The sequence below is a fragment of the Rhinichthys klamathensis genome, unplaced genomic scaffold (genome assembly GCF_029890125.1).
Source record: "Rhinichthys klamathensis goyatoka isolate OS25496 unplaced genomic scaffold, OSU_Roscu_1.1 h1tg000059l_1, whole genome shotgun sequence".
In the NCBI taxonomy this organism is placed as follows: domain Eukaryota; kingdom Metazoa; phylum Chordata; class Actinopteri; order Cypriniformes; family Leuciscidae; genus Rhinichthys; species Rhinichthys klamathensis.
The window spans coordinates 2106739-2133381 of NW_026606604.1; the positions used below are offsets into that span (position 1 = coordinate 2106739).

At 39.3% G+C, this 26643-nt stretch overlaps 1 protein-coding gene across 1 annotated transcript; it reads right to left on the reverse strand.

The window, feature by feature from the left end:
• On the reverse strand, nt 1-26643 carry boc (BOC cell adhesion associated, oncogene regulated). The gene is made up of 19 exons (XM_056248911.1): nt 26275-26643; nt 14885-15009; nt 14192-14473; nt 11001-11147; nt 8461-8604; nt 8088-8381; nt 7090-7362; nt 6441-6700; nt 6160-6325; nt 5272-5331; nt 4861-5070; nt 3646-3824; nt 3435-3534; nt 3227-3349; nt 2929-3111; nt 2617-2819; nt 2418-2506; nt 547-707; nt 1-241 (listed from the first exon to the last, which is right to left on the reverse strand). The coding sequence occupies exons 2-19, from the start codon at nt 14991-14993 to the stop codon at nt 105-107; spliced, it is 3120 nt and encodes a 1039-aa protein (XP_056104886.1). The 5' UTR covers nt 14994-15009; nt 26275-26643; the 3' UTR covers nt 1-104.

Below are 26643 nucleotides of genomic sequence, written 5' to 3' on the forward strand. Positions count from 1 at the left end.
AAAAAATGTACTATGTACAAACATAAATATATAAATATAGCATCTGTTATACAAAAATAAATATTTTCTCCCCCCCCCCCCCCCTCTCTTTTTTTTCTACAGTTTCATCCATCTTTTGAATCATCCCTGGTCCCTTGTTCCTCAAGCTGCTTCATGTTCTGTGTTGTTCCCACTTCCTGTTGCTCAGCATATAGGAGCAACTGGTTTATGCCCGCATCAACTGTTGTTAACAGGGGCAAGTCTGTGGGGAGAAATGCATTCAGATTACTCATCTACTAAAGAATATTAGGTGTATTTTCAAATGGTAAATTTGATCATGTTTGACAATTTTCACCCCCTGCATAATTATCAATGATATGCATTTAATTCAATAATTATGTACAACAATTTCTCTAAAAAGAAGAGTGGCGAACGTGTGTTGCTGCAGGGTGCACCGGCCTGGTCCAGATAGTATTAATTCATTCAAATTAATTCATTTTGTCTCATTTTAAAATCGCAGTTATTTTTTACATTGCCTTTGTTGTAACACAAAATAACCAAACGCACCAGCAGTGACCTCCCCTTCCAAATGAACTGCTTCAGTGAGGGAGTGATCGGCCTGTATGGAGTCAGGACTCTGAGATGGAAGTGTAGGTCCCGATAAGCTGAGGATCTGCAAGGGGGAACCATCAGACACATAGCATCCCTCTTCAGGACAACCGGACACCCTAAAAGTAAGAAAAAAAGACTAAGTTCAAATTTAATTTCTGGGTTTCCCTAAAAAACTTAAATGTCACAGTATAACAGTCACCATGAAACAGCATTCGCAACCCATTTTGACTCGATAACGTGACAAACGATCAATATTCAATGATGATTAAAAATGTAGGACAGGACTTGATTTTATCTATGAGGAATTTGTCAGATCAAAAGCACGTATTTTGCTTATTTTGCACATTTGCATACTGCCCGCCAACTTGCTGCTTTCAGTGTTGCCAGATTGGGACGGTGATTTCCAGCCCAAAAGCTCACCAAAACCCGCCCACTACAAGAAAAAACCGCCCAAAATTTTACTGCCAAAATAATGTGATATAATTGTATTGCCATGTCATTTAAGGTTGATAAGCACAATTTGTATCTCCTTAAAACAAAATAACGATGATAAAATAAAATAAAAAATAAATACATTTTCCAGCAAAACAGGGCAATAATTAAGGAGAATTAGCCAATATGACTAAAATGTCCAGGTGGACACTGTCAAAACGGCAATCAAGAAATGAACCGATGACTTTAACCCTCGGAAGTACACATTGCAGAACATAACGCAGAATTTAGCAGTCAAAACGGATTCATCGTTGATTCAAACCTTTTTCAGCAGCTGTCAGGGACAAGTAGAGTGCAGTCTGGATGGTGTAAAGTTGCAGATGTTTGGTTAGGCTAGTGTGCACATGACATGGACAGAATCGTCCCATATTTGATTTCAATTCAAGTCATTCAACTGTGCTCTCCTCTCAGAGTTATATTCACCATAGTGATCTCCTTCCACGTGTGCGTTTTTTAGAGTTGCTCACTACTGTACACTCTTTTGTATAGTAGGCTATGTCACTTTGCCTTAGCGATCACTTGAATATACAGCTAACTTCTCGCGCTCAATCGCGTCTGCCTGCGGATCGCTGATTGGCTAAAAGTGCGTGGTGCTCGTCGGTGATGTCAATACTAACGCCAGCTGACTCTGCATGAGAGTGTGTGTACAGTAATGTCATGATGACTGATTTTATGGACTACATGCACTTTAGTTTCGTTTTTTTAACCAATTAGACTTTAAAATGTAGATGTTTGAAAACCGCCGAAATTATCCCAAACCAGCCCAAATTTTGACCACCCGCCCAAACCCTTTTTTACCCGCACAATCAAATTCAAAACCGCCCAATTGGGCGGGAACCCGCCCAATCTGGCAACACTGGCTGCTTTGGCCCGCCCTCAAAGAACAAGTTGGCTGATTTCGCTTTGTCGCATTATCGGACTCTGATACAACAATACGGACGCCACAGTTACCATAGATATAATACGGGTTACAGCAACTCATGAAGTCTCAGGAGCTACAACTCGATTATGGTAAGTGGTTGACCAATCACAGCAGACTGAGCTTTTCGGAAAGATGGGTTTTAAAGAGATACAATCTAAAACAGAGAATCAGGCAGAGGGTTGAAAGAGGTTCTGTAGCAATGTACAGTATGAGAAAAATTTTCTTTTAACCGGTTCCTAGTTTCACAGAGGGCTTGGATTAAGCCAGGATTAGGCCTTAGTTCAATTAGGACATTTAAGTAGGCTTCTGTGAAATGTATTCAAGCAGACCCCAAGAAATTAGATTATTACCTTTAAAAGAGCACAATATGGGCACTTCAAAGGGGTGATTTCTACAATAGTACAATTCTTACCCGTTACAGTAATTGTGGATATGTGGTTGCTGATTGGGAAGTTTCTGAGGTAACAATGCATCACACTCCAACTCATTGTCAGCATCCTCCTACAAAAGAGACAAGAGATTGAACATCAACGCAATACAATACAGCAGGCCAAGAAGTTTATTACTGTGCTGAACATCACAAAACATTAAAGGTCAAAGTGAAAACTTACCCGGTGTCCAGGAAGGCGCTGTGTAGTGTATTTCCCATTGGGAATGTATTCTCCTTTAGGAGCGTAGACAGTGTGGGCAGATGTCAGGTGGGGGTCTACAGGACAAGGCCGACCTAGAGCCAATCCTTGCAGGGGTACCATGGTGTACTGGCATGGAGATACTGTAGCTGCCAACGCTGGAAAGCGCATGTCTAAAGTTTGTTCTGAAATAACGAGAAATACAAAATTCATCCAGGGTTCCTTGTCTTAACATATCTTTGAATTACTAATGAAGATCTATGACTGTTTTAATGTTTCTAAAACGGCACTCACTTTGTTTGGCCCAGACTCTCCACAGACAGATTGGGATGAAGGCTACGATGATGAAAACGAATGCTCCGAGTACCACACCCACAATGAGGTAAGGCAGATCACCAGGCCGAGGAACAGGGTTTCCTGGATGGTCGGGTCTGGACGATGAGGTCTCTGGAGGTGTGGTCCTCTGGTGAAGGCGAGCTGTAAGTACACACAGAAGTTCACACTTAAGATCTGTGTTGTCAGAAGAGATCTTTGTTCTAGAAAATGGCTGAGGTGCGGTTCGGAATGTGAGTGTGAGGAAAAGGAAACGAACCTTTAGTTTCTAAAATGACGACATTTCCGAACTCGCTCTCGCCCCCTTCGTTGAAACACTGCATCTTAATGTCATAAGCCGTCTCAGGCTGTAGGTCAGTAATGGAGTGCCAGTAGCGGTCACCTAAAAAGAGCGCCAGACCATTACATTTTATATTCCTTTAATATATAGTTGAGAAACTAAAAGATAAAGGAAGGACATGACTAACCTTCCACTATATCCTTTTTGTAGTCACTGTCATTGTCGCTATCGGTGGGTCGGTAGAAGATGTAGAAGCCATAAATGGGGGTGTTATTGACTGGTGTGTACTGCAGAGAGAAAATAAATATTTATTTCAAGGTCTGATAATCGCGTGATAACAAACAGGGCGTATTTCTTGAATTTGACAATGTAAAAATGTTTAGTGAGGAAGTGCTTACCGTCCATTTCAGGATGACTGTGGTCTCATTGATGGCTTCATTGTAGGTGATGTAGGGTCCGTCGATGGGACGTCGGTTTGGTGGACCACTGCCCACCACTGTGTAGGCTTTAGAGGGAGCGCTTGCTGGACTCTCTCCCAACACGTTAACGGCCAAAACTCTGAACTTGTATGATGTTCCTGCGATGCAATGGAAAGAACAAGAAATAAGTCAGTTGACTCTCAAGTTGATCTCAACAAGTTTTTAAGATCATGGGAAACATGAGTTTGGTCTAGTGTGGCAAACTAATTAGGAAAAGCTACTTGTCAATGTTTTTTTTTATGTGCAACTAAAGTTTCGTTAAAAAAATTAGTTATAGTTCACCCAAAAGTGAAAATTCTGTCATTAATTACCCTCATATCGTTTCAAACCCGTAAGACTTTCGTTCATCTTCGAAACACGAATTAAGATATTTTTGGTGAAATCTGAGACATTTCTGTCCCTCCATTGACAGCTACGCAACTACCACTTTAATGCTTCAAAAGTTCATAAAGAGATTGTAAAACTTATCCATATGAATTGAGCAGTTTAGTGCAAATTTTCTCAAGAGACTCAATCACTTGATATGATGAACAGATTGAATTTAGGCTTTTATTCACATTTAAACATTGATCAGCGAACAAGCTCAACTAAACCTGCTTGACGGGCAAGAACAAACCTCATTGGTTCTCGCATGTCATGCAAACATGCTTGAGCTTCCATTTACCACAACTGATGTGTGAGTTGATGAATGTTTATATGTGAATAAAAGCCTAAATTCAATCTGTTCATGATATAAAGTGATCGTGTCTCTTCAGAAAATTTGGATTAAACAGCTCAATTCATATGGATTAGATTTATGATCTCTTAATGAACATTTAGAAGCGCCAAAGTTGTAGTTATGTAACTGCCAACGGAGGGACAGAAAGCTCTTAGATTTCCCTTTTAAAAATTTGATTTTGTTACATTTAACTAACATTAAAAGTTAAACAAAACTTAAAATTCAAAAGAATTGATTGATCAACTTTTTTATTATTACATTAAACTATCTTTTAAAACAAATTAAATAAAAACTTTCAAATATGCAGATTTATTTGACAATTTTAAAGCAATATATTAGTGTGACACTCCTGATTCACCATATTTTTGTCATACCATATTATCAGAATGATAGAACTTATGTGAAGGTGATCTAACCTTTCTCCAGGCCTGTTATCTCGACTGAGAGGCGAGAGGGAGGGATATTGTTTACAGCCACCTCCCACTCTCCACTGCCTTTCTTCAATTTCTTGAACTCCACACGGAATGACTGGATGGGGAATCCACGGTTCCCGCGAGGGATCCACGTCACATAGGCTGAGGTCTCGGTGGCCATGGAAACAGTGGGTCTGTCTGGAGCTTCTGGAGCTGAAAAGACAAAAAAAAGTTTTTCAATAAAATAACAGTAATGTTAGCATAATTAATAATCATAATATTATTAATCAGAACAATTAATGACACACATTTTTAGCTATATTTAATGTTACAGTTCCTCAGTACTTTACTGCAGCCTTAAAGAACTACAGCAAACTCATTATATTATAATCATAGGGGCAAACGTATACTCACGTGTGAGACGAGGTGGCTCATCTGGTGTTTTTGGAGGCCCTACGGGTCCTCCTCTTCGCCCTGCAGACCAAAATTAAAGAGAAACTTTAATTCACCATTTCACTGTTTTTTTCATACTACAGCTCAGATATTTAAAAAAGTGTAATTTGTTACACAACTCTCTGAATAATTGATTCTGATTGGTCAATCATTCTGAGGCGAAATATTTTTGTATAATGACCACTAAATTACCTTTTTATAACAAATTAAATAAACAGTTTTTATATATGCATATTTATTTGTCAATTTTAAAAGTCATTTATTAATTTTACAGTTACATTTGCTCTTTTACATACCACTATCTCTTGATTATCGATCTTGAATGGACAATCATGGCTTTCTGCAGTGAAATATGATTGCTAATGCTACTAAAGCACTACTTTAAACAAATTAAATAAACAGTTTTGAATATTCATATTTATTTGTCAATTTTAATAGTGATTATTTTACTGTCACATTTAACAGCATTTTTAAGCAATAAACAGTTGAAATATGTCTCTTTTTTCAATCTGATTAACTTATTTACATGTTATATATATTTTTTTCTTGGATTGATAATTGCTCTTTTTCATACTAATATCTCTGGAATACTAAATTCTGATTGGTCAATCATGGCATTAGTTGGTCAAATTAATTTCAAACCCATATTTCTTGCTAATTAATTTTGTTATAACTTAAGTAGACAAGTATCATGTGGGATAAAATGGGTCATTATAGAAGAAAAATGCAGAGATGCAGAGCCCTCCTCTAAACATTTGGGTCTTGACCTTGAGTTTATTTAACATTAGAAACACACATTTTCAAATGTTGATGCAGAAAGGTAATCTTAAAGTAGCAGTATGGCTATACATTTGCCTGTTCTAAAAGTCATCATCGCGGGCTGCCCAAGTCCAGCGCAGTTCTTAGCGGCCATCTCCACTTCATAGAGGCTGGCAGGCAGCAGTTTAGTAAGAGTCAGTTTGTGCTGGAAGCCTGAAATGGTGTTAGTGGTCCACTCTCCGGGAGATTCTCCAGCCTGCCAGACAGAAAGATACACACAATGAATCAGAGGAGTGGAATCACATGACAAACATATTGTAGAGTGAAACAAGGCAGATCACACTGTACACATGAACTGGGCAGTGTTGTACCTTTCTGTACTTGACAACATACTCCAGCACAGGTGCTCCTCCATCATGACGGGGTTTCCAGGTAAGTTCATAGTAGTCGGCCTTTCCTGTGCGTGGCTGACTCAGGATGACTGGAGCTTCGGCGGGAGAGACTCGGACCTCAGAGCAGTCGAAAGGCAGCACTGCACTGGTGGCCACAGGCTTCAAAGGTGGCTGTTCCCGCAGCACTTTATCCGGGCTCATCGGTCGAATCATGGGCAGCTTACCTGACCGTGAGGGCACTGAAATAAATAAAAATTAATTAATTAATTAAAAGTGGAAAACACACACAAAAACATGATTTATATATATATATATATAATATATATATAGATAAATGGGTTCTAAATTAATAATAATTATACTGAATAAATAAATAAAATAAAGCTAAATAAAACTGAATAATAATAATTATTATCATTATTGTTATTCCCTTTTATTATTTATGTATGTATAATAAATATTAACTACAACTATTATTATTAATAATAAAAAGACAGTGATATTGACATTTACATTTAAGCATTTAGCAGTTGCTTTCCCTGAGAATCAAATATTATGATTAGTATTTTCATTTTTAACTATATAATAATATACTAAATTTGATCATTTTTAATGAAGTGTTTTATACCTGTTGGGACAGTGAGAAGTCTTGTGGCTGCCTGTGAGCTGCCCACACCATTCTCCGCCATGCACTGGTACATGCCATCGTCCTGCGGCCCGACGTGGAGCACGCGCAGCACCTGTGAGGACATCCGATGGCGTGGTGATGGGCTCAGGGGCTGAGCGTTGTGGAGCCACACCACAGTGGGAGTGGGCTTGCCACTCACCTGACAGCTGAAACGCACCGTGCCGCCCCATGCAATGTCTTGCTGCTGCAGCTCGACACGCACCTGAGGAGGTTCTGAAAAACCAAAGAAGGGAATTTCAGAAAGATTTGTCAAAACATCAAAAAATGTTGAAAAGCATAAACCAACAAGCATTTGGATGGTTTAACAGCACAAAACATGAGTGCTGTTTGTGATGGCATGCTGCTGCAGAGGAGTCTGGGATAGACTGGGTTCTCTCACCCTCTCCAAAAACTTGATGGTTGGATGCTAGTGAATCAGCTCGAGCTCATTAGAGCAACAGCCAGAGCGGCTTAATTAATCACAGCTGCCGTGAGACGAGCCCACAAAAACAACCTCATCAATGTCTCAGAAACTCAATCCTACACACACACACACACACACACACACACTCTCTTTCTGTTCAGTAAATGTACTGTGGGTTCTTTTAGATGCTTATTATCACATTTATTCACTAAGCCCTCTGGTTCTGATACATTGAATTACGCTTATTACATTGAAGCAGGATTAAATGACTGGAAATGGAAATTTCCACACACGTAAAATGTTCCATCACTGCCCTGGTTCCTGCTTTTCAAACCCCACTACACTTGAACAAATAATCAAATAAATAACCTAAGGGCCACTAGCCAGATGGTGTTCTGCCAGTTGAACAGTTACAACAAATACAAATGTTTTTTTAAGAACCATGAATTTGAACAATATACAGTTGTTAGAGCAATTATACAATATTTTAAATGGATAGAAAAAAATAAAAAAAGACTCTTGAAATCCCACTCACCAAACACCTGCACGTCGTACAGCACCCTAGCAGAACTCGCAGAGTCAATGCCGTTATCAGCGTTACACACGTAAGTGCCCGAGTCGCTCTCGCTTGCTGCATCAATCAACAAGTTGCTCAGTAAGAAGCGGGTGTTGTTGAGATTTCGCAAGTCCAGACCGTCCTTAGCCCATGTGACCTGTGGAGTGGGAATACCGCTGGCCACACACTCAAGCACAAGTCGCTGGCCTTTGTTCACCATAATGGACCGAGATGCAGGTGGATAGATGATACGTGCGGCCTCAGATGTTGAACCTAGACAAGATAATACGTGTCAATTTTATGTCAACAAAATTGACAGAATGTGTTCATTTTATGCTTTGTGTTCACTTACGTCGTATTCGGAGACGATCTGTAGAGGTGGAGGTTTTAACTTCCTGGGTGACAGGGTTGTAAGCAGCACATATATAGGGACCCTCATCGTCCTGTGTAGCATTAGCTATTTGAAGGTTTCCTGATGGCATGATCAGGTAATTCCCTAGGACAAAATCAAAGAACCAATGATTAGCATCTTTAGGCCAGGCTAGTATTTTTCAACAGAATCTAATTTAAGAATCTAGAACATTCCTTAAGGTAATTTCCTAAAATCTAAGCTGTGATCTTCACCATCATTAAACTGAATATTTGAACAGCTAGAATAATTGCAAGAAAGACAATCATGCTAACAGGCAGCGCTTTGTTGAGTGGACAAGACCAGACAACACGCAAAGACTTGATGTCTCTCAACAAGACAAGAGCTGCCAAACACTTAAAAACCAGAATCGGCTTGTGTGCATTTAAAAAATTTGAATAAATAATTGAAACAAATCATATTTGAATTAAAATGATGTGGCTTGTAACAGATCCAATGATGATGATAACAGTGTTCTTAAATTTTAGCCATAAATCAGGGGAGACAAAAGCATACTTTCTACATAGTATACTACAGAGTAGTGATCGACCGATATATCGGCCAGCCGATATATCGGGCCGATATTTGCGGTTTTTACGTGTATCGGAATCGGCCGATACGCGGCTGCTGCGTTCGCCGATAGTTTTTTCCGGCATTATTTATAGACAGGCGTCCACAGGCAGCTCTGTGCTGCTGGAGACGCTGCAGTTCACGTGCAGACCCTGCACTGTCCCTCCCCCACTAGCAGAGTGCAATCTGCGCTTCAACTGTTTGACTGCTGAAATATTGTCAAACACTTTGAAAATGGAAACACGTTGCTCTATAACTGTTATGTGGTTGCAACTATATAGCTAAGCAAGTTTGTGGGTCCAAATGGAAAACGCGAATGACTCGTCTATAAAACTGCTTGCTTGCCATTGTATTTAGGGAGCTGCAAATAGCTGTAGGCTATCCGTTCAGTATGCATTAGGGCTGTCAATGAATATTCTAAATACGAATATATATTCGAATAGTTTAAAAAAAACTGAATTTTGAAGGTGAAAATTAATATTCGAATGTGGAAAAACACGCACGCGGTAGCAGACTAACGTTACCACAGCACAGCTCGCTCGGAGCGCTCAGTGTCGGTTCTATGTACTGTGAAACTTCAATTAATGTATTTGTTTCAATCACTGAATGAAGCCTGCTATATACCTTAAATTGCTTGCACAAAACTCTTGATCAGCACTCAACATTTGTTTGTTGTTGTTCATTTAAACCGGTATGCGCGGAGAGCGTGAGGGTGAGTGCGAGAGAGTGCGAGTCCGGGCAAGCCAGAGTGAGCTCTGCGGTCTTGGCCATTAGTTGATTTACTCTTTTTTTTTGTAGTAATACGTTGTCAAATATGTTTAAACTCAAATAAGCTACTTAATACTAGTAGTTATGTCTCTTTGTATTAATTTGTCCTGTTATTGACGTAATGCGCGTCATTGACCAAATGCACGACGATATGTTCAAATATGTTTTTTAGAGGGAATATACAAACGCCATTTGAGCAATTTTGACAGCCCTAGTATGCGTACAGTAGCTGTTACGAACACTGGTCATAGGATTAAGTAATACCAACGTTGTTCCGTGCTTTTTGTGGGAGATTTATTCAGCGACCACCTGGCTGAGGTTTGGACGCGTGTGGTGTGTGTCTCCCTCGCCATCGCAGTGATATTAGAGACTAGACATGCTCATTTTATTTTATGTAGAAAAATTTAAACCATGGCAGTAAATAGTTCGTTACTTTTAAAATGAAGTACAGTGTGCACTGTGCACTTTATTATGCTGGTTGCTACTGTGTGCAATAGTGTAATTATTTTATTTATGCTTAAATATTTATTTTCAGCACTGAACTTTTTTTTGTTCTACCTCATGTTTTTAATATTTGTTAAATATTGTTTATCTACTTGTTCTTGTTCTACCTCACATGTTTTTACTATTTGTTAAATATTGATTTTTTTACGTTAAATAAATGTTACTTTTATTAAATTGAGACCTGTAACATTTGTTAACATCATGTCATTTTTATGATGTAAATTGAGGGAGCAAAATGTATCGGCTCCAAATATCGGCTCAAGAAAATCGGCAGCCCGTATCGGTCATCGGCTAAGGCTGATGGGAAAAAAATCGGTATCGGTATCGGCACTAAAAAATCCATATCGGTCGATCCCTACTACAGAGTTATAATGTCTATGCCAAGCCACTAGCTACCAGAGTACTACTTAGCTCAGTAGTACCTAGGTAGCGAGTTAGAAACATGCACAATTGGAAAACTTAATTGCTCAGCAAGATCAGTAGTTAAAATGAAGGAGAAAACTGACTGCACAAAGACATTAATGGCCATTACATAAAATATTAAGCCATCTTGTACCCTCCTTAGAAGTGGGCTAAAGTGGGCTCACTAGTGGATCACAGGACCCTTGGTTGAGAACCACTGGTATGTTTGTAAAACGCACCTTTAGATGTCTCCAGCCACTCCTGTTTGACACTGTAGCGGACCTGAGCTTTAGGTTGACTCTCAGGCAGATGACACTCGATCACAGCTGTGTTCCCTTCATCCACCTCAAATTCCTGCTGGTCATCTGGCTCAAAATCTCGCAGTTCTGCATGGAAACAAACAAGAGTTATCCTACAAAGTTTCTCAAACATATAGCATATTTAATAAAATAGGAAAAGCAGTGGAAATCTCAAACGTCCAAATGCTGGCTTTGAGCGTTTCAAAGCTGAAAGCCTCTTTGTATTCCATTCAGGAAACTGAGAAGCTTTAGAGTGCATATGCTTAGGACTTTTACTGGGATATCGAATGGGCAGACACCCAATAGCTCTGAAAAACAGAGACAGAAAGTCTAGCTTCCTTAAGCTCAAGTCAGCCCAGGCTAAAATGAGGTCAAAGGCTAAAGGTCACCCATCTCTTGAGTTTCAAGAGAGGAAAAGCAGTCTTGGATTGCAATAAAACAGAATAACTCTGCCTGAGCGAGTCTGTGTGTCATTCTGTGAAGGGAATATTTTCCAAAGGCAGACAGGGAAAATTGCTCAGCGCTGTCCTGAAAAACCCCGAACTTAATCAAATATCTCCCCAACTGTTCATTACTCCTCACACAAATCAAATTGTTTCATTGTTCTCCAGAGTTTAGTTATATTCCTTGGCGTCTGAAATGTCTCTAAGTTATTTACAACAGAGCCAAAAGATCCGTGAGGTAAAGATTAAAAAAAACTCTTTGTTGAGTATTCCTGGAAGCAAAGACATTCAATGATGGATGAGAAGAGCACTTTAATAATCAACATCTGATAAACTCTCTAACACCAGCTGCATCTGTAATCTCAAAGTCATAATCGTCTGGTTTTTTGAAGTGAAATGGTTTTTGAAATAATTTTTTTGGGAGATGAGAATTCCAGGATCCATTTGCTAAATCAATCAGGGTCTTTTTACAGCCCACCCCTGCCAGCATCCCGCACCACCCCAAACCTCTCCTAAATTCCTCAGTGCACAGCTTTAACCCCTCCTCTGACTGACTCCCCCATTTACCTCCTCCTCAAAACATTCCTCCTCCCTTCAGGTGTGTGAGGGGGGAAAGAGGAGAGGAAAAAAAGAGGGAGAAAACATTTAATTAACATCTTTAAATTTAATGTAATAAAAACTAAATAAGCCATTTACACTTTGGGGTCAGTAAGCTTTTTAATACTTTTATTCAGCAAGGATGCATTAAAATGATCAAAAGTGACTGTAAAGACATTTACAATGTTACAAAAAAAATGATATATGTTATCATAGAACATCAGAAGACTTGGAATATAGCACATGAGTCAAATGGACTACTTTTATGCTGTTTTATAGAGAACGAATTAAATAAATTGAAAAAAACAGTGACAGACTATAAGTAAAATCTGTGAAACCCACATTTATATGTTTCTAATATGTTTGTATTTTTATGTGAGAAGGTAAAGGGTGAATATGTGATTGCGGTACATCATATGTCTCCTGGAGGCATGGAGAGCAGGGAATGCTGGGAGCTGTGCAGAATTAATAGTATTTATAAAATAGATCAGACGAGTTTTCAACTCCAATGCTTTCATACATGCTGCACGGTTACTTGGCATTCATCATTTTTATGGCTGGGGCCGCAGAGCCTGTGCGTATGAGCGCTCATGTATTGTTTATATGACATTTAAAACTCATAGTGCGATGATACAGTAACTATTGTGTGGAATATCACTGGCCAGACTACGCGTAGCCCTAAAAGATGATAAAAAAAAAACCCAGGTTAGGCCAAGAGTTTATTGAGAATTTGTTACTCCATGTATTAAAAACATATGTGAGGAGGTGTGCTTTTTGTGTGAGCGAGAGAAAGAGAAAAAAAGGGAGAGAGAGAGAGTGCCGAAGGAATGTTTCTTGGCTCGAAGGACACGGGAGGCTCGCTTGTCTTTGGAGGAATTCAAGAGGAGAGATTGAAATAATGCTCAGGCAGGCAACGGCCTCCCCGGTGGGAGACGCTTCAAGACAGGGTTCCTACAGAGACAGATACCAGGGAGAGCCAAGCTCTTTCACAGAGCAAAAACAAATGGGCAGACCTTTGAAATATGGAGACATGAGACAACTTCAGGCTCGCGATCACACGCAGCGCCCTCCCAGAAGAACTGTCCAACCCCTGGCAGACTAAGGGAGGAGGTCTTTATTAAATTAGAGTGAGGGGCCAACGTGGGATCATAAGAGACGAGGGGCCCCAGCTAAGAGCTTGCATCTGCAAGCCCCTAGCTCTCGACTCCCAATTCATAGACCTTATCAATTACATCTCACACATGTACGAGAGTCAAAGTAAAACAAGGCTGAAAGTTAGAAAAAACAAATGAGCAGTGAGAGGACTGAAATCCAATGCACCATTAAATGCCATGAGTAGAAACGCAGATAGTTTGAGAGAGCGAAGTCAGGGGGGTGAATGATGTAAAGCATGCCTGCTTTGTGAGGTGAAAATGGTGTCAAGAATCTCATGTCGCGTCTCATCTTGACAGAATATCCTGCCTCGACTAGTCTGCCAAACCTGCGCTCCTCATACTATCACACAAACAAGCATGCATCCGCACACAGTTCTTTAGAATCTCGTGTGTGGCACGTTCACAAACTGAAAATAATTGAGTTTCTTTGTACAGGCAATAAGATGTTCATACTTCCATTTAGGTTCAAGACGTTCTTTGGGTCGTTCTTAAATCATGCTGGAGAACATGATCATCAGTCGTTCAATTTACTGCATCCTTGCTGAAAAGTATTTTGAATGGTAGTATATGCATGCACAAACTCACATTCACCTCATTATACGAACAAAAATTTGCTCAATGTTGTTTTTTCTGTCTTTCTTTTTCCATTCTGTCTCTGTGTAAGAAGACATAAGCAGTGGAGAACAGGGAGGAGAACCTTCGCTAATGGGGCCCGTGGTTTCACCCGTACACACACTCACAGGCATTATGGTGGGTCACATTACACACCCCTTCCCGTGCTCCAACACTGACTTAGGACAAACACACACACACACACACCAGCAGTAGAACTTGGCCTGGAACACAACCGCACACTGTAAAGCCCTTTGAATTCAGCACAGAAAATTTTCAAAGTTCATACCAAGTGACTGGCACTTGCAAAAGTGTGTGTACTCACTAGCTGCAGTAACGTTGGCTGGCACACTAGCGCAGGACCCGACGCTGGTGGTGGCCACACACTGGTATCTGCCTATGGTGAGGTTTGTAAGGGAGGGGATGTAGAGAGAACCGGGCCACACCAGCACTCCCAGCTCCTCGTTGCCCCCAGCTGGCAGCTCTCGACCGTTTAGACGCCAGCTGATGTTGGCATGGTTAGGCAGAGCGCTGCATCGCAGGGTCACGCTGCCCCCCAGTTTCTGTACCACAGAAAAAGGCTCCTCTGTAAAGACTGGGACATCATCTAGAAGAGAAAGTGGAACACAAGTATGGTGAATAAATATTTACATTTTACACTGCTAAATGATGAAATGTAGATGCTTTTATCCAAAGCAACTTATAAAAGAGGAGAAAAATAGAAACAATCAAAACAACAGTAGGGCAACAATATGTAAATGCTGTAACGTCCCAATTAGTCTAGCACAGTACACGTAGAACCACAAGGTGCCTGCGTTCACTTAAGTCTGAAGTAGCGAGTTTGTGCAGAGCTAGTGGTTGTTCTGTAGGCAAACATCAGTGCCTACAGAACAAATATATATATCAGTTATTAAAAAAAAAGACTATAATAGGTGCTGGATCTGAGTCCAGCTTGTTCCGGCTCAAATGAAGCTTTATGAAGTTTTAGTGGAGCAGAACCGAGGTGTCAGAAACCCACCTCTAACAGCAGCACTATCCTGCAGGCAGCACAGCAGAGCACCCAAGGCACACAGCGCTCGAAACTTCCGCTTTCTTTCCCATGGTATCCAGTCCAATATCCCAGACATTTTCCATGCACTACCCCTGTGAGAGAGAACGAGAAAGAGGTTATCAGCTGAAAATGTCGTTGGTGAGACATTATATTGCACATTAAGGGGGAGAATATAGTATTGAGGCAACAACACATACACATTGATATAGTTGACAAAACAACAAAAGACTAAATTCAGAGCAAAATCCATTTAAGTCAAGAATGCTATGCATTACTTACTTCAAAGGCAATTAAAGTGAGCACTTTTCAGGGGAGCTCATTTGGAGCACTCTACATGAAGACACACCAATTCAAATGTTGGGGGTCAGCAAGTTTTTTAAGGAAATTAGTATTTTTATTCAGCAAGGACACATTAAAATGTTCAAATTGACAGTAAACATTTAAAATGTTACAAAAATGTATATTTCAAATAAATGTTATTCTTTTAAACTTTTTATTAAAAAAATTATGAAACATTTTTTATATATATATCATGGTTTCCACAAAAATATTAAGTAGCACAACTGTTTCCAACATAAAAAGAAATGTTTCTTGAGCAGCAAATCATCATAATTATAATGATTTCTGAAGGATCATGTGACATTGAAGACTGGATTAATGATGCTAAAATTTCAGCTTTGCCATCACAGGAATAAACGGCATTAAATATATCATAATTGAAATATTTATTTCAAATTCTAACAATATTTTGCAATGTTACTGTTTTCACTGTATTTTTGATAAAAGTAAATGCAAACAAAAATTTTACCAACCCGAAACTATTGAATGGTAGTGAACATGACTGATCACTACACTAATCACTTCTGAATGAAATGCAATGACTCTGAATAGCAAAGTTTACCTTTATACATCATACAAAATTAAGTTTACAGCTGTTAAAATTGTTGTGAAAAATATTGGTAAAAATGATTCCCTCTAGGTACTCTTTAAGTGAGATTTCAAATTGTGCACCGTCTCAACAAAAAATAAGAAAATGTAAAAAAAAAAGAAAAAAAAAAAGGAATCTCTTCCGGTGACCGGTGTGTTTTAAGATCCAATGTCAGGTCTTAAGGTTTAAATGAATGTCACTCAGGATTATATGATCATTAACCGCAAAGTTACTTTCTCAACGTGATGGTGGTCTGTACTCTTAAAGCAGGGCACTTCGCGAAGGGATTCTCTGCTCACTTTCATTTGGAATGACCCTATGAATAGCTTTCCCATTTTGCCTTCAAGGGCGCAAAAATGGCGTTCTGCTACTCCTGAATCAATCTTTCCTTACAAGCTCACAGAACTCATGCTGAAACACACATCCGCTTGAACCCACATACAGCAGGTCGAACTGTTGAGACGGGTGCCCGGATAAGAAGAGGGGGAAATCTGAGCCCCCTCACTCAGGTGTAACCGATACAGGCGGGTTCAAAAGAAAAAGACCTGCACACAAAGAACAATGGGGTGGGGGTGATATGATTTGTATTTTCTGGAAATATTGAGTAGTGTGATGTGTTCTCTACAAAGACGCAAACCGAGAAAGAAAGAGAGTGAGTGGAGAGGGAGAAAAAGAGTAATGGTTAGTGTATTAACAGTTAATGCAGGAAAGGGAGCATTTCTCTCCCTCGGCTCTCATTGCCAAGTTTCCCGAATTCTTTCCTGTCAGGTTAAACTAACAACTTCCCGTCAGGAGGAGGAGGGTGGTCCATTGCTCCCAGACTGCAAATCTCTCCCTCTCTCTCTCTCACATACACAAACACACACACAACTCTACTCCCATCAATTGTAAGTAATGATTAATGAAAGCTCACAGAAAGATTGAGAGCTCAAACATGGGAGGGAACCACACAACGCAACTCTAGAAAAAAAATCGAAAAAACTCTACAAAAATAAATGAAGTCTACGTCTTGGGATTCAGAGTTGTTTTCCTGGAGCTGGTACATAGCCGTTAGCTATTAGCCAAACTCTGCTGACGGAATAGAATGTGTGCCATTTACAGACTTTGGGGTTGGCCCTAAATAAATGTTTTTCCGTTTCCAACACCAGAAATAAACAAGTCTTGCTGTCTGAATAACGCTGCAGAGAGATGTTATTTAGTCTGACTGATCTGGAAATGTTGGACTAATCATTTTAATTACTGTACGTGTTAAAACGCTGATGGATTTTGCTGTCCGATACAACATTAGCCTGTTTGTTTTTCATCTCTGAAGTGGAAAGGGCATGACGCTGATTCCAGGCACACCGGGGAACTTCACTGCGTAGCTAAGATCATCCTGACCTAAGCAAACACTCAACTTGACAAGCAGGCCAACAACAACTAGTTTCTACAACATTAAGTGAGCACTTAGTCAAGTTCTCTATGTTAAGTTTAAGCTCTGTCATGATTCGTCAGCTTTAATCAGGTCAGTGATTGGCTCATATCACTGCTATTTTTAATATTACAGCTAAAATGAACGATTTACTACCATGTCTGATACTATCAAACTTACTAAGATTAGTAATACTACAACTCGTGACATTCCTATTAATACCACAACTACATCTACTTCTGTAGGGGCAGATGATTGTTTCAGTTGTGTTTTGACCACAGACAGTGACTGTGAGGGATGGAAGTACAGTCAGTTGCTAAAGATTCAGCCAATGAAACATTGAAAATGTCTTTCTACAAACTTCCAATGGACAAACACCCAGACAAAACATCAATAAATTATTTTTTTCTGATGGGCAGCTCAAGAACACAGTTCAGAATCAGATTTGTAATTGTTCTGCCAATTATTTCACTAGCACAAAATAAATGAATAAACAAATAATAAATGAATACATTTTAGCAACCTTTTTTAATTTTTTTCAGAGAGAACATAATATTTAATGAAAATATTTTTCTTTGCAAATAACTCACTCAAAGTGATGACCATGAACATTATTCTCACAATAAAAAAAAAACAAAAAACGAATTTAAGTTAGCCAGATATAGCATTGCCTTAACCACATATTTAAATCCAGTCAAGTTCTGTTGTGTACCTGCTGGGTATCAATCATTCAGCCAATGAAATCTTTCAACAAACTTCCAGTGAAACAAAAAAACCTTCTTTTTTTTCTAGACTGGTAGAGAAAGTAGTTCAGATTTATAATTGCCCAATGCCCAGCCAATATTTTTGTTAGCTAAATAAATATATATATAACAAAATGTATATACATATAGACATACATTGACAAACACACACACACACACACACACACACACACACACACCACAGAACTGACTCGATTAGGCAAGACAGCTCTGTTATCCAACTTGAAACTCTTGGCCATCCTTATTGATGAGCTCTACTGAATTGTGGAAATTAGACTAGATGTTTGCACAAAAAAAAAAAAAAAAATAGAACTCCTCAGACTATCAGGCTCTTTGCAGCCAACAAAGCTGTGCTGTCAACAGGAACAGGACAGCTGCCCTATAGGTTTGGAAAAGGCGGCAATAGTCTCTCCTTGTCTGTCAAGCCACCTGTCTCAGGCGTCAGAAGTTATCCCCTTGAACACACTTGCTTTATTCACACACACATGCGCAATCCAGCTCATGTCATCGTCTTTGAGACAAACACTTCACATTCATATCAAGTCGCAACTGTAATGGAAAATAATTTATAGCACCACCATTTTTTTCCCCCCATTCTTCACCAAAGGGCACAGGGTCAGGGGGAGTCAAATGATACTGTAAGTGAAAAATGTGATGCGGTATAAGTACATGACCTCTTTAGAGAACCAAGATCGCATTGATCTGAGCATCTGGATAAGGGCTGTACAAAGGCATGTGCATTTAGACTGTTTATAGGAGAAAGAAAGAGAGACAAAAAGCATAATACTGAAGTGACTTCATAATGCCTCTTTGTCACTAAATGGAGTCCTTTCTTCTAGGGCCACTCTGGTCACTATTGTCCTCCAGCCTGTGTGAAATTCATTTTGACAACCCTACTAATTGGATAAAACTGCTCTCTGCCGGCTGTGGGCCTCCCTCATACCGTTCACATTCCATCTGCTTCCACACAGAGGGAGGAGAAGAGTAACGAGGAGGTGAGGGGAGGAGGTGGGGTCTAGCTCCTTCTGAATATTTATCGCCCCGCTCCCTTCACCCTATTTATGTCCTTCAGACCCCCCCCGACCCATCCTCGATTCTCCAAACATCACAATACCCCCCCTTTAGATAAACACATGCGGTGTCAAGTGTGAGGAGTGCTGGGTTCAACTGCCCGCGCGGGCCCAAGGCCCACAATGCCACAGCACATATCTACCATGCGGGAGGCCCGTTGCTCTGGGCGACGGTAACAGGCAGAACGCACCTTAATAGAGTGGAGAGTCATTGTAAAGCAGTGAGCCGGCGCACGGACAATAACCCCACGGCCCCCTGTGAAAGGAGAGACGTTTCTCAGAAGGGCCAGAGGAAGAGCTGATGGGGGCTGCTCAATGGACAAGTAAGGGCTGCAGTTTTGGGCTGGAGGAGGGGGTGGCCAACAGTGGTTAGTGGATATGGGGGTGGGTGTGTGTGTTGGGGGGGGATCCACAATCCCTAAGCTTTAGGGATCCAAATTAGAGAGTGGATGTCAACTGGTGATTGACCGAAGAGGGGAGAAATCGAGATGGTGGGTAGTTGAAGTTTGCTGGCCATTTGGCTGAAGTAGCCAAAATGGAGAAAGTACAGTTCAGAAGGAGAGCACACTGAAATTATGGCTTCCCAACAGATTAACAACAACACACTTAGCACTAGGACTAAGAGATACAGGTAAAAATGAATCGTTCACTATTTTACACCCTTTTATATTCTATATACAGAACATCTCAAGAAAGATTTATGCTCTGCTTTGGCAGAAAATAGATATTTTTCCAATCAGAGGAACCACCATTTTGACCAAACTTCCACTGATGTACAAGAGTTCAAAGGTTTGGGGTCGGTACGATTTTGTGATGTTTTGAACGTTTTTTCTGCTCATCAAGGCTGCATTAACTTGATTAAAAAAAATACGATAAAACAGTAATGTTGTGAAATATTATTGGATTTTAAAATAACTGATAAAATGCTATTTATTCCTGTAATGGCAAAGCTGAATTACTTCAGTCTACAGTGTCACATGATCCTTTAGAAATCATTCTAATATGCTGATTGGTTGCACTTGCTCAAAAAACATTTCTTAGTATAATCAATGTTGATATTTCATATGATCAATATCTTAATATTTGTGTGTAAACTATTATATTATTTTGATTTTTGATGAATGGAAAGTTCAAAAGAACATTATAAATGTCAATTATGCACCTTTGCTGAATAAAAGTGTTAATTTATTTTTTACTTTTGAACAGTAATGTAAGTAAATTTAAACATTGAAACAAATTTTTAAAAGATATGTTCCACATTGGTTTTCAATAAATGAACCGAAAAAATTAATTTCTTTGAGTTAATCTAAGAAACACTACAAACAGTACTATTTACCTACATATTTTTGATGATCCTAAATCCTTGTAATAAATGAAAATGTAGTGCAGAATCTGCAGTAAAAAAAAAAATCATTGATGCAAACGAATAATTTTATCAGAGTTCCTAACTGATTCACTAAATCATTTGAACTGATTCACAGAAATGAATAAAAAACTTTTTATCAAAATGACCACTGGTTTAAATCAGTGACAATTAAAAGACAAAGAAGAACTGTGAAACTAATCTAACAGCATGGTCTTTAGAAACTTAATAGCCAAATAAAATGTGCATTGAAATCATTGCAATATTTGAAAGTGCTGATTCACTGTATGTCACCAGCAGATTCATCATGAATATCCTTAACTCTGGGCACAGTTCACCTGCTGCCAAAAGCCATGACTTTACCTTCAGGGCTCTTCACCATCACTAATCTTCTGGAACATTCTCATGGCTCTCAGAACAGATTAACAGGTGTAAGCAAAGTAGAATCTTTTCCAGTACTGCCTAGACTCCCACAATACACCGGACAGACATCAGTCGTTCCCATGCCGGAAAATTAAACATCAAAAGCCACTAACAAGGCCAATACCCCCGCCCGTACCCTTCAGTGTATTAATGAGCAACATCCACCCCTGCCCAAAAAATACAATAATGAGACCCACTCAAGGGATTAACGAGCAAAAGATTGAGCCAAGTCCAGGGGCTCTAATCAATTAAGCACCCTGATATTTGCATAATTCATATAACAAGGCAGCATTAACTAGCACACGCTAATTATTGAGTTCGGGCACTAGGATGTGAGTAGGATGGTCACATGACCGCATACCTCCGTTTGGCCAGACGATGGGAACTGTCAGTTAGGATTAGACTGACTGTGTTTTCATGCTGCTCCCCAACCGAGGCAGGTATTAGAAGAGGTTCAGTTCACAAAAAAATCCATTTACAAAACTGCCTTGGAGATGCTTATTAGGAAAATATTGTCAAGTCAGGCAATCAGTAAACAGGTCCAATGAACTTAGATCACTTCACACGCATCTTAATACAAATGAAAAAAGAGTGGTTGGCTTAAGAAAACAGTTGGTTTTAACAAAATAACTAAAAGTTGATTGTGCCTGTACAGATAAACTCCTGTGTGAAGGAAAATATGGCATGAGGATATATCAGAAAAAGAAAACTCATTGATGGGTCTGGAACAAATGCACAATTATGTAATAAGGTGTGTGAGTGTTCATGTTTTTCTATCCCGGTGCGGTGAGGACTTAAACCTAAATGCACACTGACTCATGGGGACGTGTGTCACCGTGGGGATCTAATTTGAGGTCACCCATGAGGAAACAAGCTTATAAATCATACTGAATGAGTTATTTTGAAAATGTAAAAATGCAGAAAGTTTTCTGTGATGGGAAGGTTTAGGGGTAGGGTTAGTGTAAGTGTAAGGGGATGGAATATACAGATTGTACAGTATTAAGTCTATGGAGAGTCCCCACAAAGATAGTGTTTGTGTGTTGCTCTAATTTAAATAAATAATCACATTCATAACCAATTGCTTAAATACAGACCAAACTACAACATGTTCAAAAATCCAACATAAACCTTCTGACTTTTCAAATTATGAACAAACACTTCACAGGGGAGGACAAATGTTCTGGCTCCACAAACAAACACTATATAAAGTTCTTTACAAAATAAAGAACAGCTATTAATACAGAACATATTTTCTTGTAAAATCAGACAAAGCTTATAGCTGTGCAGATGAGCGGTCTGAAGGAGAAGAGAGCGGAAAGAGAGAGAGAGAGAGAGAGAGAGAGAGAGAGAGAGAGAGAGAGAGAGAGAGAGAGAGAGAGAGAGAGAGAGAGAGAGAGAGAGAGAGAGAGAGAGAGAGAGAGAGAGAGAGAGAGAGAGAGAGAGAGAGGGAAGAACGGAGGGGCCCCTGTTGCTCTGGCAGCTTTTCCATCATAGTGAATGGAACCAATTATAAATCTAAAGCAATTTCTCCACATTATTCAACAGGAACTCAGTGAGCTTAGACTGCCTGCGTGCTCGCCAGCAAGAGTCCAGAGCCAAAGATCGGGAAAAACAGGCAGAGAGGGAGAGGAAATTAAAATATGTAATAAAAATCAAACATAAATAATATTGTTTATAAAGTACTCGTCCAATAATGCTCTGTTGCTTGAGTGAATGGCTGTAAATACAAGCAAAACAGTCAAAAAGCTAACAAAATAGGACATTTAAAGCTGAAAAGTGTCTAAAATGTCTTTTTAAAAGGTTTATTATGGTCACGGGTCAAAAGACTAGGTCTTTCAGAGCCATAGGTCTGGCTTTGGCAGAGGAAGCCCTTGTCAACTGTAAACACCTGCAACATTCATGACCACACAGTTTGCAGACACATCAAAAGAAACAACAAACACAAAATAAACAAACCCTAAACTGCAAAACAATACAGTAGCCTTTGGCTTTTGAAAATGGTGTCCAAAAATCATGAAGATGAAGAAACAAATGCTGTTTTTTTAAACTCTTGTTGCAAAACAAAAGTGCTGTGCTGATGGACATGTCACCGGCATCAGATACACAACTTTTCAAAAGTTTGGGGTTAGTGAAACGTTTGCTTTTGAAAGAAATTAACACTTTTATTCAGCAATTCAGTTTTGCCACCACAAGAATAAATTACATTTTAAAATATATTCAAAGGCTAAACAGTTATTTTACTCTGTTTTAGATCAAATAAACGCAGCCTTGGTCAGCATATGAAAAATGAAAAATGTTACCGACCACTTTGAATGAATGTAGGCTATATTGCAGGGCAAAAATCACAATGCACAAGTATACAGCTCTTTTAAGGCCTCCTTATGTTTAACAGAGACAACTTTGCTTTGCTAATTTGAAAGTATATTTTCAGATTAGCATTTTGCATCAAAAGTGATTTTGACTAATTTATAAGAATTAAATCTATAGTATAATCTATACTCGACAGATAATGAAGACAACTAATAGAGTCTGTGCGTGTGTGTTTCAGAACATGTGTGTGACTGACAGTGAGCTATAGCTCTCTGAAGGCGAGTTATCGAGAGAGTGTGAACAGTCTTGTGAGAGCGTCTCCATTACTCCGTGCTTGTCAAACGATCCTTAATCTTTGTACAAATATCAGCTTTACACACACTGAGCTGTTTGTCTGCAAACAGTCGCTGCTTACTTACCAGGGTCTGGAGTTTATCAATGATCTCACCGCCTTGCAACAGACACACTGACACAAACAGCAACGTGCCGCTGTGTTTGTGCGTTTCCTTGATGTCAGAGACATCTCTGGTCAAACAAGCGCTTGACACGATACAGTTATCACAATGACTGGTGAAATGACAAGGTAACACATTAGCGAGATTTCATAGGTTTTAGAGTAAAATTAAACATACGACATGCTCGGGTTTTCCAAGAAAACATCAACCAAACATGAGAAAGTGAGAAAGCCAACAAGCCACCAGGATGTCCAGGTGTTATCATGGGCCTCGTGAAATGGAGAAAGCTCTGAAACCACATTACCTCGGCCAGGTGCGGTCCCAAAAGAGACTTTATACTTTAGAGGCAATTATTCTTCACTGCGGGCTAAAAATTGCCTCTTGACAGCTGCCGTACTTTTGAGCTTTGTATAATTCAAAGAGCGTTTGAAAATAGCAAACTGACACCCCGTGCATTCCACTATGAGGAGATAATCCTGATTGGAGAGCATCTTTTACCCGCACACACACACACACACACACACACACAAACCCGCAGATTGTTGCCTTCGGGCTGTTATGACTGCATGAATATACCCGCTGAAACAGACATGAAAGCCGACCTGAAGGAGGTTTTTATTACGTAGCCTTCTTCTGCAAATTAACAGAAAAGTTACACCCTTTAAGCAAACAATAAGTCGGTCCAAAAACCTCTGAGGCAACAAAAAACGTTCACGTCCAACAAGACTAATCAGCTCTCATTTGGTCACACACTAGAAATCAGTTCATTATGCTGATGTCTACAGCCTCGTTGTCTATTTTTCTATTAAAACAAGACATATGTCACATCCCTGACATCTCTACCACGCTGATACCCGATCAGCCTCATCCCTCCCATCTAATATGCCTTTATCAAGCTTTCCAAATCCCCAGACGGGCCTCTCTGGCTCAGCTATGGGATACCTGTTACACTGAAAGAATGCGGAGCAGTGAGGGCATGTCATCTGAAATCTGTGCATCCATCTGTGCATAGCTAATGGGCCTTCCCAGCATTATAACCAAATAAGGTCAGAGGCACTATGAAAGCCAAAAAAGATAATCAGACTGGAATCAATTATGGAACAACTTTGATCCACCCGACCACCAATCATCTTGAGCAAAAACCAGCTACCACAGTTTTTCCTCAGATTGAATTCTTGGCATCCGATTCTGAGCAGAGCGATCTGGCTCACAAGAATCTATCAACTAGTTTGAAACAAACGCAAGGTCAGCCAGCATTCCTCTCAGTTGGCCAGTTTTCCTTCTTTTTCCAGAACAATGCAGCACCTGGGCTCGAACATTATGAGGCGCTGATAAACTTCATTAGCAGCATTGTAACAGTATTGTCTTGTTTTGACTATATGACAACCATGACGGATTGTATGAGGTTTTCCACGCAGAAGAGGTGTGCACAAATAAATGAGAAATCAAACCTCTAGTGGTTCATCTCAATTAGGTTTGGTTTCATTCCCAAAATTAAGCATACAATGAGCAAATTACATTTTAGACCTACATTATAGTTTTTTTATGGCCTAAATTGATCATTTTCATAATAACCTAATCATTAGACTACTTGAATAAAACATAATATGCATTAGGAATATTTTGTTCATTATTATTTATGCATTACCATTTATTTATTATGCATCTATTATGTGCTTATTAAGTTATTGTGCTATTTTCTAAATAGTGGCTATTTTCTTGTTCTAACAGTTAGCTATGTATGTCTGACAAATTGATAACAGATTAAGAAGAAAATGTGTGAATATCGGTAAATAATATCGGTTAAAAATACTAATAGCTATTTTAGCCCTTATGAAGTTTGTAAATAATTATATGTAACTGCTACAACTCTGATTTGTAATTGTTTACAAACAACTTTTGATATATTTGACCAACAGTCATCAACATTTGAATTTTTTCCATAAAAAAAAACATTTATTCCGTAAATTCAGATATCTAGACGTCCAAATATTAATAGAATAACAAAATATATAGAACACTAAACTTTGATTTATTTTTTCAGTGTAAAATTGAGTTGAGCACAGTAATGTCAACTACTATAACGTTACAGCTGAATGAGGCCTGTAAAACTATGCCAAAAGTGTTCATGTAGAGATGCTCTTACACATCATAATACTGACAATTATAGCAATAATACATCGATATAAGCATACAATATGATCTCATAAATACAGACAAATACAGAATTTTGCCTGTGATTAGCATTGGGGAACAATGAACATTACACCCGCGTCCAAAGCCCATTTAACTAACTTTTTACTGAAATACCGTCACAAATACGGTTACTAAACATTTTTCATAGAAGAAAAAATAGCAAACGTAACTTCACATGTATTACAGCAATCTGATAAGAGTACGTCGAAACAAAATAGCTCTTTTGCTAACACCCGCATGCTTTTACAAAAAATATGTAAAAATGTATCTTCTTGAGATTAACAACACTCGATAATTTCTATAGGTAGAGTGTTCGCAAAAGTAGAAAATGTAGGACATTTTATGCAAAGTGAAGAAAACTCGAGAAATCAATTAGAATAGCATGGTGGGGTTCCTAAAAACAAGAGATGTTTTGGGGGGAGGAGAGAGAGACTTACCAAAAACGTGCAGTAGTTTGCAGTTGAATCCACTAGTTTTTCGTTGGTCGACTTTTCCCAGCGTTTCTCGCTGTTTAATCCAAGAAAACTACAATTCCTCTCCTCCTTTTCTCCGCAAACGGCTACTGCTTTAGTAATTTACTACTGCAGCAGCACCGACATTTTCTTCGGCTCCCCAACTTCTTGCATTGAAAGGACGTTTTTGGATGACTGAGTCCTGGAACAATTCTCCCTTTTGCGACGAACTTTTCGGGTCCTCCCACTTCCCAAGAAGGAGGAGGGATCAGAACAATAAAGATTCCTTCCCAAATCTCAGCGCAGTTCACGCTTGTCTCGCCTAAAGAAATACGCTTTAAAGCCTGAGTGGAA